The sequence below is a fragment of the Salvelinus sp. IW2-2015 genome, linkage group LG19 (genome assembly GCF_002910315.2).
Source record: "Salvelinus sp. IW2-2015 linkage group LG19, ASM291031v2, whole genome shotgun sequence".
NCBI classification, from domain to species: domain Eukaryota; kingdom Metazoa; phylum Chordata; class Actinopteri; order Salmoniformes; family Salmonidae; genus Salvelinus; species Salvelinus sp. IW2-2015.
This window is the reverse complement of record NC_036859.1, coordinates 4,201,077-4,221,367: the sequence shown is the minus strand read 5'-3', so window position 1 is coordinate 4,221,367 and position 20,291 is coordinate 4,201,077. Positions and strand designations below refer to the sequence as shown.

Genomic DNA, 20,291 nt, shown 5'->3' with positions numbered 1-20,291 from the left:
CTGAACACCTCCACTCAATTCTGAGATTTCCTTCAGCTCAGAGGCCTTACCCCGAACATTGATGAACTGTTTGTGGGAAAGATGGACACCACCAAGTATCACCCTCAACCTCAAACCAATCGTGCAACATTTACTGTGCACATCACAAATTTAGAGTTTTCTTACTCAGGTGTTCAAGTTTAAAAGTTAAAGTTTTAATATTTGTTTTCACTGGCATGTTACTTCTCCCTAAACAAAGTGTTTTGGGTTTTTGCTGTTTCTTTGGCTTTTTTTGATTATATAGAATTTTTGCATTTATTTTATTGTCAATTTCAATCCAATTATATTTTTAAAATAATTTCAGTTGTGTGGCATGATACGAAAATTGCTATTATTGTTTCTTTTTTCTTTGAAGTAAATTTTAGCCCACTTTTGCCTAAAAATATGAAAATATAGGCTACTGATGGTGGCTTGCAATACGGTTCTCTTGCTTTCGATTTAATGGTTCATGGTTCTTATGCGGGCGATATATCTTGTACTTATAATAGGAAATTTGTTTCTTTTGTGATCTTGTTGAAATTAAAGATACTGACAGAGCCATAACAGAAATATTGCTTTATTGTAAATCCTGATCAGTATTGGAATATTATTTGTTAGGTTTTCAGTAGGCTTCAATTAGGTTCACTATAGACTATATGCGTCTTGTTAAAAATTTTCAATGAACATTGCAACAGTCCGCCCTCGCTTGTAGCTAAATTTCTTTTATTTGTCGGCCCTCCGCCATTTGACCTTCTGTACACCTGATCTACTGCATCTTGCCTATGCCGTTCTGTACCATCACTCATTCATCTATCTTTATGTACATATTCTTTATCCCTTTACACTTGTGTGTATAAGGTAGTAGTTTGTGAATTGTTAGGTTAGATTACTCGTTGGTTATTACTGCATTGTCGGAACTAGAAGCACAAGCATTTCGCTACACTCGCATGAACATCTGCTAACCATGTGTATGTGACAAATACAATTTGATTTGATTTTGATTTGATTTAGTCTACAGTTGCTTCCTCTTCCTTTATCTGCAAGTGAACAACTTACAGAACTGGTTAAGAAAAACACCTCCCCACTAGGCCTCCACTATATTGTTTTATTAACTCATCGGTATTTTCATACCAGTTCTGATAAGAGGGGACAAGGAATTGCCACCTACAAGCGAGGCTATAGAATAGCAAATCATAGGCTTTGTTTGACAATCTTGCCATCTTCTGCCAATTGGGACCTACATGTTCTGGTAAAGTTGAGATGATGTTTGACAGTACAGAGTATGATAATGACGTGCACTTGCAGAGCATTCGGGAAAGTATTCAGACCCATTTCATTTCCTTATCAATCTGCACACAATACCTCATAATGACAAAGCAACAGGTTTAGACATTTTTGCAAATATATAAAAAATATAACAGAAATACCTTCTTTACATAAGCATTCAGACCCTTTGCTATGAGACACAAAATTGAGCCTCGTGCATCCTGTTCCACTGATCATCCTTGAGATGTTTTCTCCAACTGGAGTCCACCTGTGGTAAATTCAATTATTGGACATGATTTGGAAAGGCACACACCTGTCTATATAAGTCCCACAGTTGACAGTGCATGTAGAGCAAAAACAAAACCACGAGTTGAAGGAATTGTCCGTAGAGCTCCGATACAGGATTGTGTTGAGGCACAATCTGGGGAAGGGTAAATGTTTTGGTACATGTTTTCTAGAGCATTGAAGGTCCCAAGACACAGTGGCCTCCATAATTGTTACATGGAAGAAGTTTGGAACACCCAAGACTCTTCTTAGAGCTGGTCGGGGAGTAGGTCAGCGAGGTGACCAAGAAACCAATGGTCGATCTGACAGAGCTCTAGAGTTCCTCTGTTGAACTCCACCAATCAGACCTTTATGTAGTGGCCAGATGGAAGCCACTCCTCTGCTTAAAGGCACCTAAAGGTCTCTCAGACCATGATAAACAAGATTATCTGGTCTGATGAAAGCAAGACTGAACTCTTTGCCTGAATGCCAAGCATCACGTCTGGAAGAAACCTGATACCATCTCTATTGTGACGCATGGGGGTGGCAGCATCATGCTGTGGGGATGGTTTTCAGTGGCAGGGATTGGGAGACTAGTCAGGATCAAGGGAAATATGAATGGAGCAAAGTGCAGAGAGATCCTTGATGAAAACCTGCTCCAGAGTTCTCAGGTCCTCAAACTGGTGGTGAAGGTTCACCCTCCAACAGGACAACAACAACGCAGGAGTGGCTTCGGGACAAGTCTCTGAATGTCCTCGACTGGCCCAGCCAGAGAACAGACTTGAATCGGATCGAACATCTCTGGAGTGACTTGAAATATTTGAAAATAAGCTGTGCAGCGACGCTCCCCATTCAACCTGACAGAGCTTGAGAGGATCTGCAGAGAAGAATGGGAGAAACTCTCCAAATACAGGTGTGCCAAGCTTGTAGCTTCATAYCCAAGAAAACTCRAGGCTGTAATCGCTGACAAATGTGCTTCAACAGTTCTGAGTACTGTTCCCGAGTAAAGAGTCTGAATATGTATGTAAATATGATTTCTCCATTTTAATGAAAATATTTTGGCAAAAATGTACAAAGACCTGTTTTTGCTTTGACATTATGGGATATTGTATGTAGATTGATGGGGGGGGGGCAATTTAATCAATTTTAGAATAAGGCTGTAACGTAAAGTTGTGGGAAAAGTCAAGGGGTCTGAATACTTTCCGAATATATTGTATATTAAGTCTTTCTGAACTTTCCATTTTATGCTGACAATTTAGGCCCTAGAGGTAGGCCAAATTCAAGACTTTAACCCTCAAACTAACAACATATTTTACATGGTTAATCAACTGTGGTCATTTTCCCCCCAATAATAAACTGTTGAAAAAGCAACAATCACAGCAAAATATTAACTTAATTATGATCAAAACATTATTAGATATGTAAATGTTATCTGAAACTAAAAATGACCAAAACAAACTTATTTTAGCAAAATTACAGTTAATTTGCATATTATGTCAAACAGGCAATTCCACGATAACAGAATTGGGCTGATACTCAGATTTTTCACTTAAAATGTAGGCCAAACAACAACAAAAAACATTAAATTCAAAGCTTAAAGTCGATTAACACAGCAATGCATCCATCTAATTGAAATAATTTAATAAAAAAGTATATTKTTTTGCATGGGCTGCGTCTCAATCCACCGCATTTGCACATTTGCATGTCGGCCTTCCATATCTGCRGTGAAAAGTGACAGAGCTAGGGCGCTGTTTGTCAGACCAGAAGACATCATGATAATCTGTCTTCTCAAGAAAACGTCTGTAGCGTCTGAACGGTTTGGCTTACAAACTCAAATAGCTCTCAGTCTCACGTCAGAATTAAACAAATTTTAAAGTGTTCAGGGTCAAGTTTAGGCATAAACTCCAAATGGTTAAAGTAAGTGTTCAGGTTTGGGAGAGGCTTAAAACAAAAATCTCAAAAACAACTATATTGCTAGATTCAAACTTGCAACCTTTGGAATCAGAGGCAAATGGTTAGGTTTAAGTTTAGGCATTAACTCCACATGGTTAAGGTAAGGGCTAAGGTTTGGGATAGGCTTACATTTTTTTTTTCTCAAAAAAAACTTTCTATTGCTGGATTTGAACTTTCTATCGCTGGAATCAGAGGCAATTTACAACATCCACCATCCTAATCCACAACACCCTGGCAAAATCAAAGCTACTTTAAGATAACAGCGCTCACCTTTGCCCCTAGTGGCTGGTTTCCATATCGTTGCCCGACATCCTCAGACATGGGTGGACGTTGAATACTGTATTTTTGTCAAAAGGTGGGTGTAGCTGGTGCATTGAAGTCAGGCRCAGGAGAGCAGAGATGAGTGGACAAAGCACTTTACTTAGGCAATCATATGAACAGAACGCAACCGCTTCACCAAACAAATGCCCAAAGAACAAGTAAGGCAGCACAAAGTACAAAACCCAAGTACAAAGTACCGGCTGCCACAAAGCACAGGTATAAAACAAAACCCGGCGCAAACCAGCCGGAAGCGTGCCAACCTTGACAATAAACAATACCCCACACAGACATGGAGGGAACAAAGGGCTAAATACACATAGTAATGATGATTAGATGTAAACCAGATGTGCAGGAAAACAAGACAAAACAAAATGGAAAATGAAAGGTGGAGYGGCAACGGCTAGAAGATCGGTGACGTCGACCGCCGAACGCCGCCCGAACAAGGAGAGGGACGGGCTTTGGCAGAAGTCGTGACAGTACCCCCTGTTGACGCGCGGCTCCCGCAGCGTAGGAACCTCCCGCACCTCAGACTCCTGGAGAAGGCCAGCCACCACCGGCCTGAGGAGAGACATCATGGAACGAGGGGTAAATACGATATCGGGGGAAGCTGTAACCTGTAACTCACCTCATTCAGTTCCTCAGGACTTTGAATGGCCCCACAAACCGCGGACCAGCTTCCGGCAGGGCAGGCAGAGGGCAGGTTTCGGGTCGAGAACCAGACCCGGTCTCACTGCGGTGGTGGTCGGCGTTGCCTTCTGCCGCCTCACAGCCCGTTCCAGGTGCACATGAGCGGCGTCCCAGGTCTCCCTCCGAGCACTTAAACCATTCGTCCACCGCAGGAGATTCGATCTGGCTCTGATGCCAAGGTACCAGAACCGGCTGATACCCTAAGTACGCACTGGAAGGGGGAGAGGTTAGTGGAGGAGTGGCGGAGTGAGTTTTGGGCCATCTCTGCCCAGGGGATGAACGCCGCCCACTCCCCCGGCCGGTCCTGGCAATATGACCGCAAGAACCTACCCACATCCGGTTCACTCTCTCCACCTGCCCGTTACTCTCGGGTGAAAACCTGAGGTGAGGCTGACCGAGAACCCCAGATGTTCATGAACGCCCTCATACTCTTGACGTGAACTGATGACCCCGATCAGAGACTATGTCCTCAGGCACCCCGTAGTGCCGGGAGACGTGAGTGAACAGGGCCTCCTGTCTGTAGGGCCGTAGGAGACCGGGCAAGGGAGGAGACGGCAAGACTTAGAAAACCGATCCACAACAACCAGGATCGTGGTGTTGCCCTGTGAGGGAGGAAGATCCGTCAGGAAGTCCACCGACAGGTGCGACCACGGCCGTTGTGGAACGGGTGGGGTTGTAACTTCCCTCTGGGCAGGTGCCTAGGAGCCTTGCACTGGGCGCACACGAGCAGGAGGAAACATAACCCGTCCTTGGCCAAGGTTGACCACCAGTACTTCCCACTAAGGCAACGCACCGTCCGACCGATGCCAGGATGACCAGAGGAGGGTGACGTGTGGGCCCAATAGATCAAACGGTCGCGACAGCAGACGGAACATACAGATGCCCAGCTGGACACTGGGGAGAGTGGGCTCTGTGCGTAACGCCCGCTCGATGTCCGCGTCCAGCTCCCACACCACTGGTGCCCCAGGCAGAGGCGGAAGTATGGAGTGTGATCCATGGACCGCTCCTCTGTGTCTTACATCCGGGACAGTGCGTCTGCCTTAAAACCTGTTGGGGATGAGGGCGCTGTTGTGGCTATTTATGCTAATCGTGTTAATTTTTGAAACGGCTTCCCACAAAGTTCTTGATCGTACAATATGCATATTATTATTATTATTGGATAGAAAACAGTCTATAGTTTCTATAGGAGTTGAAATTTTGTCTCTAAGTGGAACAGAGCCCATTCTACAGCAATTTCCCTGACATGGAGTCAGATTCCAGAAATTTTGGCCACTGTTCTGGAGTCAGTTAAAAGGGCACTGTTATTGCTATGACTATACGGACACTGCTTACGTCTTCCCCTGGATGTCTTTACGTGATGACGATTTGAATCGGGTCGATTGCGCGTTCACAGGCACTATAAATTAAAAAACCCTGAGGCTAGTCACTCTTTTGGAGCTGCGTCATGCGCATAGAGGACACCGACCCGCACCTGTTCCAAGCATTAGTGGAGGGAGTAATATTACTCGGGTCATGTTTCTACTCGTTATGGGAGTTAAAAACATCATAAGGTAGTTAATTAAAGCGTTTTATAGCAATTTATATCCGTTTAGTGCGATTTTGGGACATTTATTTCTGAAAACGCTGTGAATTGCTGGGCACGCTTCCAGTTCATCCCGAACGCAGTTGGCATTTCCACATGGCAAGAGGGACAGCTTTCCACCAAAAAGACGATTGGACCCAAGAAGGATCCTTTGCCCAAGATACGATGGAAGAACAGCTCAAAGTAGGACATTTTTTATGATAAATCGTGTTTCTGTCGAAAAATGTTAATGGCTTAGGACGCCATGTTTTTTGACGTAGCTTCGCTTGGCGCAAGCTGTATTGAAAAGTAAGGATAATTTAAAAAATGTAATTCCGCGATTGTATTAAGAATTAAATTGTCTATCAATCCCTGTCCACCCTATATTTTTAGTCACGTTTATGAGTATTTATGTATAAGAGTAGATCACTGTCTAAGTGGCGCACAGACTTTTTCTGACCAGCTGAGCTACATTTCACATTGTCTAACCATGATTTTGGTGCTAAATATAAACATTTTCGATCAAACTCTATATGATTGTGTAATATGATGTTACAGGAGTGTCATCTGAAGAATTCTGAGAAGGTTAGTGAAAAAATTAATATATTTTGGCGATGTTACTTTTATCGCTCACTTTGGCTAGAATCAATGCTGGGCTGCTATGTGCTATGTGCTATGCTAATATAACGATTTATTGTGTTTTCGCTGTAAGACACTTAGAAAATCTGAAATATTGTCTGTATTCACAGGATCTGTGTCTTTCGATTCGTGTATGCTGTGTATTTTTACGAAATGTTTGATGATTAGTAAGTAGGTAAACACGTTGCTCTAAGTAGTTTTTCTATTCATTTGTGACGGTGGGTGCAATTGTAACCTATGCCATCTACCTAAAATATGCACTTTTTTCTAACAAAACCTATCCCATACCATAAATATGTTATCAGACTGTCATCTGATTAGTTTTTTCTTGGTTAGGGGCTATAAATATCTTTAGTTTAGCCGAATTGGTGATAGCTACTGGTGTTGGTGGACAATAAAAGATGGTGGATTATGCTAATGTTTTTTAGGTAATAGATGTACATCTTTACATATTGTGTCTTCCCTGTAAAACATTTTTAAAAATCGGACATGTTGACTGGATTCACAAGATCTGTGTCTTTCATTAGCTGTATTGGACTTTAATGTGTGAAAGTTAAATTTTATTTAAAAAAATATTTGTTTTTGAATTTCGCGGCACTGGTTTTTCAGTGGGGGTGGGGGGGAGTGCGCTAGCGCCACTCTCATCCTAGACAGGTTAACGTTCTGGGAACCTAGTCTGTGGACAGAGTGAAAACAAAACGGGTAAAGAACATGGCCCACCTTGCCTGGCGAGAGTTCATCTCCTAGCCGCCCGGATGTACTCCAGATTGTGGTGGTAAGTCCCAGTATGAGAATAGGGTGTTTAGCCCCTTCAAGCCAATGTCTCCACGCCTTCAGAGCCTGAAACAGCCAACAGCTCCGGTCCCCACATCCTAGTTTCGCTCCACCGGGCTGAGCTTCTTCGAAAAGAAAACAGGGGCGGAGCTTTGGTGGGCGTGCCGAGCGCTGAGAGAGCACGGCTCCTATACTGGGACGCGTCCACCTCCACTATGAACGCCAAAGAGGCATCCGGATGAGCCAGCACGGGAAAGCTGGAGGTAAACAGAGCCTTCAGGTGACAAAAAGCCCTGTCCGCCTCAGCCGAACCACTGCAAAGTACCGGTCCCCCCTTCAGCAGTGAGGTAATGGGAGCCGCTACCTGACCAAACTCTGGATAACCTCCCGGTAGTAGTTGGCAAACCCTAGAAACCGTGCCCTTCTTTACCGTGGTGGAGTCAGCCAATAACGCACGGCTGAAATGCGGTCACTCTCCATCTCTACCCCTGATGTGGAAATGCGGTACCCTAGGAAGGAGACGGACTGTTGGAAGAATAGACATTTCTCAGCCTTGACGTACAGGTCATGCTCCAACAGTCTACCAAGCACCCTGMGCACCAGGGACATATGCTCGGCACGTGTAGCGGAGTATATCAAAATGTAATCAATATACACCACTACACCCTGCCCATACAGGTCCCGGAAAATCTCGTCAACTAAGGCCTGGAAGACTGATTGAGCATTCATGAACCCGTACGGCATGACAAGGTACTCATAGTGCCCTGAGGTGGAACTAAATGCCATCTTCCACTCGTCCCCCTCCCGGATACGCACCAGGTTGTAGCGCTCCTGAGATCCAATTGTGTGAAGAAGCGCGCCCCGTGCATTGACTCGATCGCACTGGCGATGAGAAGGCAAGCGGCTAGCTGTACCTCACCAGTGATCTATGATACCCCGATAGTCAATACCGGGCGCAGAGCCCTCTGTGGCCAAGAAACAGTGGGTCATGACAAAGTAACCAGGGTAGCCTAGCAACGCATGGGAAACGCAGGGAGAGTCAATAAGGAAGAAGACCTAATTCTCTCCTTGTGGCCCCCCTCTGGCATCACCATGCCCAGAGGAGCGGTGGCCTCCCTAATCAAACTGACCCTAATGGTCGACTATCTAAGGCGTGAACGGGGAAGGGCACAGCCACGGGAACAATGGGGTTCCCTAAACTATGAGCGAACGATCTATCTATAAAATTCCCAGCCGCGCCTGAATCGACAAGCGCCTTATGCTGCGAATGCGGGGAAAACTCAGGGAAAGTGACATACACAAACATATGTGCAACAGAGGGCTCTGGGTGAGAATGGTGTCGTCTCACCTGGGGTGACGCCAGAGCGCCCTGCCTGCTGCCTCGATCCCCAGAAGAACAAACCTGGCACCGACCTGCAGTGTGACMTCTGCGGCCACAGATGGTGCACGAGCTGGAACCCCCTCTGGTCTCCCTGCGCACCGCCCCTCCCAGCTCCATGGGTATAGGAGAGGGTGTGCGGGGGGATAGAACCAACAGACCCCGATCTGGATGTCTGCGGGTAGCCAGCAGGTTGTCCAGCCGGATGGACAGGTCCACCAGCTGGTCGAACGTGAAGTTGGTGTCTCTGCAGGCCAACTGTCGACGGACGTCCTCGCACAGACTGCAGTGATAATGGTCGATCAGGGCCCTGTCGTTCCATCCAGCGCCGGCAGCCAGGGTCCTAAACTCCATGGCGAACTCCTGGGTGCTCCTCGTCCCCTGCCTCAGATGGAAGAGGCGTTCAGCCGCTGCTCTACCCTCGGGCGGGTGGTCGAAGACTGCCCGGAAGCAGTCCAGATTGCGGTGGTAAGTCCAGATGAGAAAAGGGTGTTTAGCCCCTTCAAGCCAATGTCTCCACGCCTTCAGAGCCTTGACAACAGCCAACAGCCATAGGTGAACTCCTCAAACTGGTCCAACGCCACATCTCCCTCTCTCCACACGCCGTTGGCCCACTCCAGGGCTTTCTCGGCACGAGACGAGGGCGGACACCCTCTCACGGCCCAATGGAGCCGGGTGGACGGTGGCCAGGTATAGGTCCAGTTGTAAAAGAAACCCCTGGCAGTTCTCAGCCTTCCCATCGTATTCCTGGGGCAGGGAGAGACGAATCCCACTGGGTTCAGGTGGGAAAGGGGCACTCAGGGGAGACCCCGGTTGTGCTGGTGGAGGCGCTGGAAGAACTCCMTGTCTCTCCCAGTGGTCCATTGTCTGGACAACGCGGTCCATGGCGGTGCCAAGATAGTGGAGCGTGGCTGCGTGCTCCCGTACGCGCTCCTCCACCCCTATACCTGGGGTACCTGCTCCTGCTGACTCCATAGCTTGGGTCTGGAWTTCTGTAACGTGGTGCGTACTGGCGGCAGAGAAGTCAGGCGCAGGAGAAGGAAAACTGATTTACAACCGTGTCGTTTAATAAACATAAAAAAACACTGTAAACAGAACAATCAATGAATGGGTCAAACAAAACCCGGTATCCACCAGCATAAAGTGCACARGCACTACAAGAAACAWTCCGGACAAGGACATGGGGGGAAACAGAGCGTTAAATAMACAACATGTAATTGATGGAATTGGAACCAGGTGTGATGAAGACAAGACAAAACCAATGGAAAATGAAAGATGGATCGGCGATGGCTAGACGGCCGGTGACGTTGACCACCGAACGCATCTTGCCTGTGCTTAGCTCTATTCCTTTTATTTTTATCCTGAAAAAAGCATACCCATAACATGATGCTGCCACCACCATGCTTGAAAATAAGAATTAAAGCCACACCGGCAATCAGGAGTCATGACCACAGTAGAATTCCACGTTACCGTTGAGTCACTGTAACTATGCTCCTCCTCCTAACTATGCTCTGATGCCTCTGATGGTCATTAGTAACCTACCAAACTTGCCAACAGCCAGTCGCTAATGGCCGGTACTCAGATCTCACTCAGACATCAATGCAAATGCAATTGAAAATCAAATCAAACACCTCATGAGAGCCCCGGCTGTTCAGAGTTTGAGCAGAATGGGTTCACCTGTTGTGCCTCCTCATAGCTGATAGATGCATGGAATTAAATAAGTGTTCCTTTTGCAATTGATATGAGAAGAGAAAACAGTTTTGGTGGCTATATTAAAAAGAGGAGATCCATCAGCTTTCTATAGGAAAGCCTACTATATCAATTTCTCAACTTTCCATATATACTGAACAAAATATAAACGCAACATGTAAAGCGTTGGTCCCATGTTTCATGAGCTGAAATAAAAGATCCCAGAAATGTTCCATACGGACAAAAAGCTTATTTCTCTCAAATTGTGTGCACAMATTTATTTACATCCCAGTTAGTTAGCATTTCTCCTTTGCCAACTTCATCGATCCACCTGACAGGTGTGGCATATCAAGAAGTTGATTAACCTCTTACGTTCAGAAGTTYGGAAGAATGACGTGCCAAAAGTAAACGGCCTGTTACTCAGGCCCAGAAGCTAGGATATGGATAGAAAACACTCAGAATTTTCTAAAACTGTTAAAATAATGTCTGTGAGTGTAACAGAACTTATATGGCGAAAACCCGAGGAAAATCCATCCGGAAAATGTTTTTTTGAGGTCACAGTCCATTTCAATGCTTGTCTATGAGATATACAAATAAATAGCTCCCAGATTGCAGTTCCTATGGCTTCCACTAGATGTCAACAGTCTTTAGAAAGGGTTTCAGRCTTTTTTTTTTTAAATGAGCGAGTAGTTGTAGTTTTTCCAAGGTGTCTCTCATTGGAAATGTAGTCCTGTTGCTCGCGTGAATGAGGTATGCGCTCTYCGTTATTTATCTTCCCTATTGAACATACTATTTTCCGTCTTAAATGTTATTGTTTATTTAGATATTAGAGTACCTGAGAATTAATTAGAAACATATTTTGACTTGTTTGGACAAACTTTAATGGTAAATATTTGGATTTGTTTGTATGCATGTTGAACGAGTGGATTACTGAATCAAGTGCGCCAAATAAACAGACATTTTTGGGATATAAAGAAGGACTTTATCAAACAAAACAACAATTTTTTGTGTAGCTGGGACCCTTGGAATTGCAAACAGAGGAAGATCTTCAAAGGTAAGTGATTTATTTTATTGCTATTTGTTATTTTTGTGATGCCTGTGCTGGTTTGGAAAAGTATTTTGCTGTGGGGGCGCTGTCCTCAGATAATCGCATGGTATGCTTTCACCGTAAAGCCTTTTTGAAATCTGACAACGCGGTTGGATTAACAATAAATTAAGCTTTTAAATGATGTAGGACACTTGTATGTTCATGAATGTTTAATATTACAATTTTGTAATTTGAATTTGGCGTGCTCCAGCTTCACCGGATGTTGTCGATTTTGATYCCGTTAAMGGGRTCCGTGCGCTAAACAGCATGATCACCTTCTGCTGGAGAAAATAAAAGGCCACTCAAAAATGTGCAATTTTGTCACACAACACAATGCCACAAATGTCTCAAGTTGAGGGAGCGTGCATTTGGCATGCTGACTGCAGGAATGTCCACCAGAACTGTTGCCGGAGAATTTGATGTTTATTTCTCTACCATAAGCCGTCCCCAATGTCCTTTTAGAGAATTTGGCAGTAAGTCCAACCGGSCTCACAAACTCAGACCATGTGTAACTACACCAGCTCAGGACCTCCACATCCGGCTTCTTCACCTGTGGAATCGTCTGAGACKAGCTACCTGGACACCTAATGAAACTGTGGGTTCGGCACAACCAAAGAATTTCTGCACAAACTGTCAGAAACCTTCTAAGGGATGCTCATCTACATGCTCGTCGTCCTCACCAGGGTCTGACCTGAATGCAGTTCGGCGTCGTAACCGACTTCAGTGGACAAATGCACGCTGGAGAAGTGTGCTCTTCACGGATGAACCCCGGATTCAACTGTACTGGGTAGATGGCAGACAGCATGTATGGCATCGTGGGATGCTCTGGTTCAACGTGTACGACAGCACGTTGCAGTTCCCAGCAATATCCATGTTACGTTCCCCAGTTTCTGTGTTCTGTTTTGTATTTGAGTGTGTGTGTTTCAGGAGATGGCTTCCTGAAGTACTCCCCAACCAGCTGATTGGTCGACCCCAGGCTAATTGATGATTGGAGCTGACCCCGCCCCCTCGTCAAGAAGCAGCTGACTCTAATCACCATTGCCACCTGAAGATATAAAAACCAGTGTTTTGTTCAGAAGAAAGAGTAGAGATTTGGAGAGTAGAGATTTGGAGATCAGAGATAGAATTGAATATTTTGGAGAAAGATTAGAGGGAGATTGAATGTTTTGGAGAGATCATTAGAGAGAGAAGGAGAAGAGATCAGAGATAGAATTGAATATTTTGTATAGTGTTGGTTGTGTATCATAAAGTGTTGGTATGTACTATATTAGTTGTTGTTGGTAGCAGCTTTGCTATGTCCTGTGTTTGTGAGTGTTTGTGAAATTGTTAATAATTATTCTGTTTCATTTGTTCCCAGGGGGGAAGGGGAAGGCACTTTGGGAGTGCTTAGGCAAGAGGCCCGCGGGCATACATATACCCGTAGTATATTTACTGTCTAGGCACACTAGGTAAGACCTGGGCGGACCACCCCCTGTATTTTGGTTAGGGCACCAGGTGGTGCTAAGTTAGGTAAGTTAAGTGGGTAGGCAGGTTAGATAGGAGAAGGGGAACTTTGATATTTACTTTCTTTGCTTTGGTTCCGTCCAGCCCCTTTTCCCCATATTACCGTCTAAGAAAATAAATCCTAGTAAACGGTAAATTCTGCTTTTGTGTCATCCTTACTCGCACCTACAGTCCATACCTCTTGCACTTCAGAGAGTTGAGTTGTAGCAGGGAGTTGCGTTCCCTCTTCTCAGAGGCGTGCGTAACAATCCAGAAACTTCACACAGTCATTGAAGAGGAATTGGACAACATTCTACATGGCCACAATCAACAGCCTGATCAACTCTCTGCGAAGGAGATGTCGCACTGCATGAGGCAAATGGTGGTCACACCAGATACTGACTGGTTTTATGATCCATGCCCCTACCTTTTTTTAAGGTTAACTACCGGTCAAAAGTTTTAGAACAACCTACTCATTCAAGGGTTTTCTTTATTTTTTACAACTTTCTACATTGTAGAATAATAGTGAAGACATCAAAACGATGCAATAACACATATATATAATCATGTAGTAACCCAAAAAGTTTTTAAAAATCWAAATATATTTTATTTTTGAGATTCTTCAAAAGCCACCCTTTGCCTTGATGACAGCTTTACACACTCTTTACATACTCAAAAAAGTTCTGGGACACTAAAGTCCATGGAGAATAAGAACACCTCCTCCCAGCTGCCCACTGCACTGAAGATAGGAAACACTGTCACCACCGATAAATCCACTATAATTGAGAATTTCAATTAGCATTTTTTTACGGCTGGCCATGCTTTCCACCTGGCTACCCCTACCCTGGTCAACAGCACTGCACCCCCCACAGCTACTCACCCAAGCCTYCCCCATTTCTCCTTCTCCCAAACCCAGTCAGCTGATGTTCTGAAAGAGCTGCAAAATCTGGACCCCTACAAATCAGCCGGGCTAGATAATCTGGACCCTTTCTTTCTAAAATTATCTGCTGAAATTGTTGCCACCCCTATTACTAGCCTGTTCAACCTCTCTTTCGTGTCGTCTGAGATTCCCAAAGATTGGAAAGCAGCTGCGGTCATCCCCCTCTTCAAAGGGGGGGGCACTCTTGACCCAAACTGCTACAGACCTATATCTATCCTACCCTGCCTTTCTAAGGTCTTCGAAAGCCAAGTCAACAAACAGATCACCGACCATTTCGAATCCCACCATACCTTCTCCGCTATGCAATCTGGTTTCAGAGCTGGTCATGGGTGCACCTCAGCCACGCTCAAGGTCCTAAACGATATCTTAACTGCCATCGATAAGARACAATACTGTGCAGCCGTATTCATTGACCTGGCCAAGGCTTTCGACTGTCAATCACCACATCCTCATCGGCAGACTCGACAGCCTTGGTTTCTCAAATGATTGCCTCGCCTGGTTCACCAACTACTTCTCTGATAGAGTTCAGTGTGTCAAATTGGAGGGTCTGTTGTCCAGGCCTCTGGCAGTCTCTATTGGGGTGCCACAGGGTTCAATTCTTGGACCGACTCTCTTCTCTGTAAACATCAATGATGTCAGTCTTGCTGCTGGTGAGTCTCTGATCCACCTCTACGCAGACGACACCATTCTGTATACTTCTGGCCCTTCTTTGGACACTGTGTTAACAACCCTCCAGGCGAGCTCCAATGCCATACAACTCTCCTTCCGTGGCCTCCAACTGCTCTTAAATACAAGTTAAACTAAATGCATGCTCTTCAACCGATCGCTGCCTGCACCTGCCCGCCTGTCCAACATCACTACTCTGGACGGCTCTGACTTAGAATATGTGGACAACTACAAATACCTAGGTGTCTGGTTAGACTGTAAACTCTCCTTCCAGACTCACATCAAACATCTCCAATCCAAAGTTAAATCTAGAATTGGCTTCCTATTCCGCAAAAAAGCATCCTTCACTCATGCTGCCAAACATGCCCTTGTAAAACTGACAATCCTACCGATCCTCGACTTCGGTGATGTCATTTACAAAATAGCCTCCAATACCCTACTCAATAAATTGGATGCAGTCTATCACAGTGCCATCCGTTTYGTCACCAAAGCCCCATATACTACCCACCACTGCGACCTATATGCTCTCGTTGGCTGGCCCTTGCTTCATACTCGTCGCCAAACCCACTGGCTCCAGGTCATCTACAAGACCCTGCTAGGTAAAGTCCCCCCTTATCTCAGCTCGCTGGTCACCATAGCAGCACCCACCTGTAGCACACGCTCCAGCAGGTATGTCTCTCTGGTCACCCCCAAAACCAATTCTTCCTTTGGCCGTTCTCTGCTGCCAATGACTGGAACGAACTACAAAAATCTCTGAAACTGGAAACACTTATCTCCCTCACTAGCTTTAAGCACCAGCTGTCAGAGCAGCTCACAGATTACTGCACCTGTACATAGCCCATCTATTATTTAGCCCAAACAACTACCTCTCCCCCTACTGTATTTATTTATTTTGCTCCTTTGCACCCCATTATTTCTATCTCTATTTTGCACATTCTTCCACTGCAAATCAACCATTCCAGTGTTTTACTTGCTATATTGTATTTACTTCGCCACCATGGTCTTTCTTTTGCCTTCACCTCCCTTATCGCACCTCACTTGCTCACATTGTATATAGACTTATTTTTCTACTGTATTATTGACTGTATGTTTGTTTTACTCCATGTGTAACTCTGTGTTGTTGTATTGTCGAACTGCTTTGCTTTATCTTGGCCAGGTCGCAATTGTAAATGAGAACTTGTTCTCAACTTGCCTACCTGGTTAAATAAAGGTGAAATAAAAAATAAAAATCTGTCCCATTATGGTGTCTGTGTACGCATGGGCTGGGCCATTGAGGCCATCTCCATTTTGAAGTAGTCCATTTTCTTCTACTACTTCGATGTGTTGGTATACAAACTGAAAGGGTACATACTACCACCTGTAGTCTGTTGTTTGAACAAGTATAAAGCCAAGGTTGGCAATTTACACCTGTCATAAACAGTATAAACATTATGAACACTCCTTAAACTCAAGTAGTTGGAGCATGTTTCCTATGTGCTTGCTGCACTCAGACAACCATCGTGTAATGAGTGATTCTGAACAGAAGGTGACAGTGTTTTCCTCATACTAGGATCTGGTCAGTGGACGTGGAGCTTCAGCAGGCCTGAAGTGATGGGATAGGAGACTTGTAGAGGATAAATCAATCAACAATTCGATTGAAATGCTTTGTATCAAGTACATTTAACTTCAAGCCGGACTTAAAAAAAGACCAAGCAAAGGTGACCAGGTAACAGATCTTGAAACCATAAAGTAGAAAACAAGTATGTGATTGGGATCTGCTAATGGTGAGCTTTTTAGCTTTACTGCTATGAATGTTGGGCTTATCATCTGTTACTTTAACCTACTGGTATGTTTTAGTCAACTCTCTTAGAAAAGCATGAATGACAAACATGGATAGTCTATTTGGGATGGCACTTTCACAGCGCTTCTGTTCCTTAGATTGATATGTGTTTCTTTATATAGCTAATCACTATGTCCCTGTAATAAATGTTTGGGAAAAGCTAGGCTATTTATTGTGATGATGCAACAAAGTTAGCAAGACACTGAATGTATTCCAGAAATCCAACCGTGCTATGCCATGTTTTCCAGTGCATTTCCCCGTCRCCCCTGTCCGTGAGCGCATTTGGTGTTGATGCTGTTAATGTGCATGATGAACCACCCCGCCGTGGGCCTCCCTTCCTCCGATAAGCCCTGATTCTGGAGCCCGGCCAGGTTACGCAATTAATAGGCTACTACCCACCGGGTGCGTCTCTCTCTCTTTCTCACTCTCTCTCCCTCCCCTTCTTTTTTTTCTGGGCTGAAGCACACATCACTGGAGCTGTCCATGGTCATGAAAAAGCCACACTAGTCTTTCATTGTGAAAAATGTACTGTGCGATTGTTGTTTCTTCTTCTGCCAGCTTGCATGGGCCTCATGTAAGCTGTTGTTGGATGTTCGTTGTGGACCACTGTGCGGTATACCTACAGAGATACATGGTCAAATATGGCCTACTACACAATGTGTTTGTGCTGTTCAATTGTAGGCTATTTGGCATGCCTGTGGGATCTGTATGCTATTAACCCTTTGAGTTTGGACAAACAATGCACAGGTCAAGCAGGAAGAATCGGCCTCTATCTAAAAGTTAATATCTTCATATCTGGAGCTGAACTTTACATATTTGGAGTTGAATTGTACGCATCAATATGTGAATTGGAACATTTCACCTGCAGGGTTTTTGAGGAGTTGGATTTGCATAACATTGTGATCATACAAATTTCTGATATTTTTTAAATAAAATGTAGTCTACACTGTAAAACCTTTCCTGTTGTTTTTACGGTTACTTACAGGCTGCCGGTTGCCTGTAAATGACCTAAAATAAGGTACCATATGTTACCATACCGTGTTTTACAGTATACAATACTGTTACTGTAATCGTTTTTACCATTGTAAAACTTACAGGCAACTGGCTGCATGTAAATTACCATAAAACAACAGTATAATGCATTACTGTAATCCTTAATATCTCTCAATCCTGTCAATCAGAATGGTTTGAAAAAGTTGTCAGTTGCCATTCCCACAATGCTGTGTGGTTACAGTAATGTACTGGTAAACCAACGTTTCTTTGGAATTTGGGGTATGATTTAGTGTTTAGGCCTAAAATCATCCAGAGTGCATTGCCCTTTATTGCAATCTACTGTAAATAATGAATACAGTACTTTAGTGTTAGTTTTACAGTATAGGCTATTACTGTCAAAACAACAAGAAAGTGTTTCAGTCATAGCCTGTTTGCAGCCTGCCTAAAGTAGCCTAATGGTGCAGTTTCAAACATCTTAGGATTGTCTTCACTCTGGGTATATGTGTGTTTTATGGGGACAACGAAAGGATGCCCACCACAATTGTCAAACATAGACTAACTCAAAATGATAGGCGAAAGCTATTGTGTAAATTTGTCTTGCAATTATCATTATTCTAATCGAAAATAGGATCATACCAGCGTTCTACCCTATAGTAATTAAAACGCCCCCCTGATTGGACAGATAGATTATCCCAMCGGGCCTCGCGTTCCTACTAACGCGCGAGTGGGATGGAGCGCGAGTCACAGTCTGCCCAGGGCGAGGGCAAGAAGCACACAAGGACCCGTCAAGGAGGCCACCGCTCCAGTCTCTCACCCAGGCCACTATTTCCGTGCGTTTAATGTCGCTTCGTAAAACACACAATTACAGAAGGGTTTTTAAACGTATATGCGCGCAGGGGGAACGTCAAGTGGGGCTGAATACAGTCCATTCACTGCAACTGTTCTGAAGAGCCACAAAGAAAGTGTGTTGAGAAGGACTCGAGTAGTGTGCGAACCCTCTCCACAAAAAAATAACGACACGGAGGAAGACGATAAATTAAGTTTCGACCGAACTGCATTTTGTATTAGTCCTTATTGAGGAAGAGAAAATGAATGCTGGGGAAGAGAATCTGCTGAAGTCCATCAGCAACGACACTTTACTGGACCTGACGCAGCGATACGGCCAGTCCGCCTTCGGCTTTGGACCTGGCCACATTACTGGAAGTCCTGGAGGGCGGTATCCTCTCACACCGGCCGCCGACTTCCTCTCCGGTCAGACGGGCAAGTCCAACGAAAGTGGCGGGGAGCAGACCAGTGATGACGATGACGACCGTTTCGACCCTCTGGACCCCCGGAAGAGGGGTTCCGCATTCGACGACGACAAACACGGGGGTCCTCTTTCCAAGAAGCCCAAAGAGCAGCGGTCTCTGCGCCTGAGCATCAATGCGCGCGAGAGGAGACGGATGCACGACCTGAACGACGCACTGGACGGCCTCCGCTCTGTGATCCCGTATGCGCACAGCCCGTCGGTGAGGAAACTCTCCAAAATAGCCACTCTCCTCCTGGCAAAGAACTACATCCTCATGCAGGCTCAGGCTCTGGAGGAGATGAGGCGGCTGGTGGCTTATCTGAACCAGGGACAGAGCATCACCTCGCCCATCCCTACCCCTATTGCACCCTTTGGACAGGCTGCCGTATACCCCTTCACGGGCTCGGCACTCGCCACCTGCGCGGAGAAATACTCGGGGACACCTGCAAGTCTCTTTAAGCACCATAACGACAAGCCTTGATAGCGTTTTATTTGTATAGCCTATACCTGAACTTCACCCACGTGTATCCAAGTCTAATGCGTAAATCCTAAACTAAATAACTGCTGCGGTGTTTCATCCAGATTATTWTTTTTTAAACATGAAAAACAACACAGGTGTTTACGAAGGCTAGATTATGGTTGGAGCTGGCAAATTGCTGTTTAAAAAGGTGTTTTTCTTTCCTTATACTCTCCTAAGAGTTAAAGGAATTGTATTGCTGTGGCAGTGTCCGACCATGTTTCAATTGACAGTTTGACATGTTATGTGTGACTATAAAAACGGCACCCTTGCAAAAAAGGTTTTGACTGATCTATTTCGTGTTCTTGTGTAGTCTACAGACCTACTATGCAACATTCAGTGAAACAGAAAATAACAAAAGAGATGACAAGATTGCGTTACAACTTCAAGAGTTTTTTTTTTTTTTTTTTGCAGCACTGTGGTTTATGAATGCACTTTCCCTCATTTTAACAGACGCTATGTGAGGAAACACTAGTGTATGATATTTTTGGAAAATATGTATTGATGATTCCGGTTTTGTTACTGCACAATTCACATGATTGTAAAACCGTGGAAAACTCCTTAATCAAAGTACTGTTATGTTATTCGTTTTCAAAACAACAGCCTTTACAGACAAAAAAAATGTTGGCTTGTGTTGCAACACGAATTTCATATATCGTTTATATGTCTTTATAAATAAAACATATATCTATGCTCGAATATGAATCGTTTTTTTTTTCTTAAACTTAATTCCACACAATTTAACCATGCTCAAAAGTTTTTTTTAAATGACACATTCATTCACTTAACTTAACAGTTTATTTAATCATTTTTGTCACTAGCATTAGAATTGCCAATTTGTCACACATTCATCAGTTTTAAACCTACAATTTGTTACAATTATTGTAGTTTACAGACGTCTGACTTTAGGCATCCCTCGCTCTAAAATGTGTTGAATTAACTGAATTCA

General features: G+C 44.4%; 1 protein-coding gene across 1 annotated transcript; it reads left to right on the top strand.

Moving 5' to 3' along the window:
• Window positions 1-18,299: 18,299 nt before the first annotated feature.
• On the top strand, window positions 18,300-20,031 carry LOC111979517 (class E basic helix-loop-helix protein 23-like). The gene has a single exon (XM_024010112.2). It carries the CDS (start codon window positions 18,626-18,628, stop codon window positions 19,304-19,306), a length of 681 nt encoding a protein of 226 aa, XP_023865880.1. The 5' UTR covers window positions 18,300-18,625; the 3' UTR covers window positions 19,307-20,031.
• Window positions 20,032-20,291: the final 260 nt, after the last annotated feature.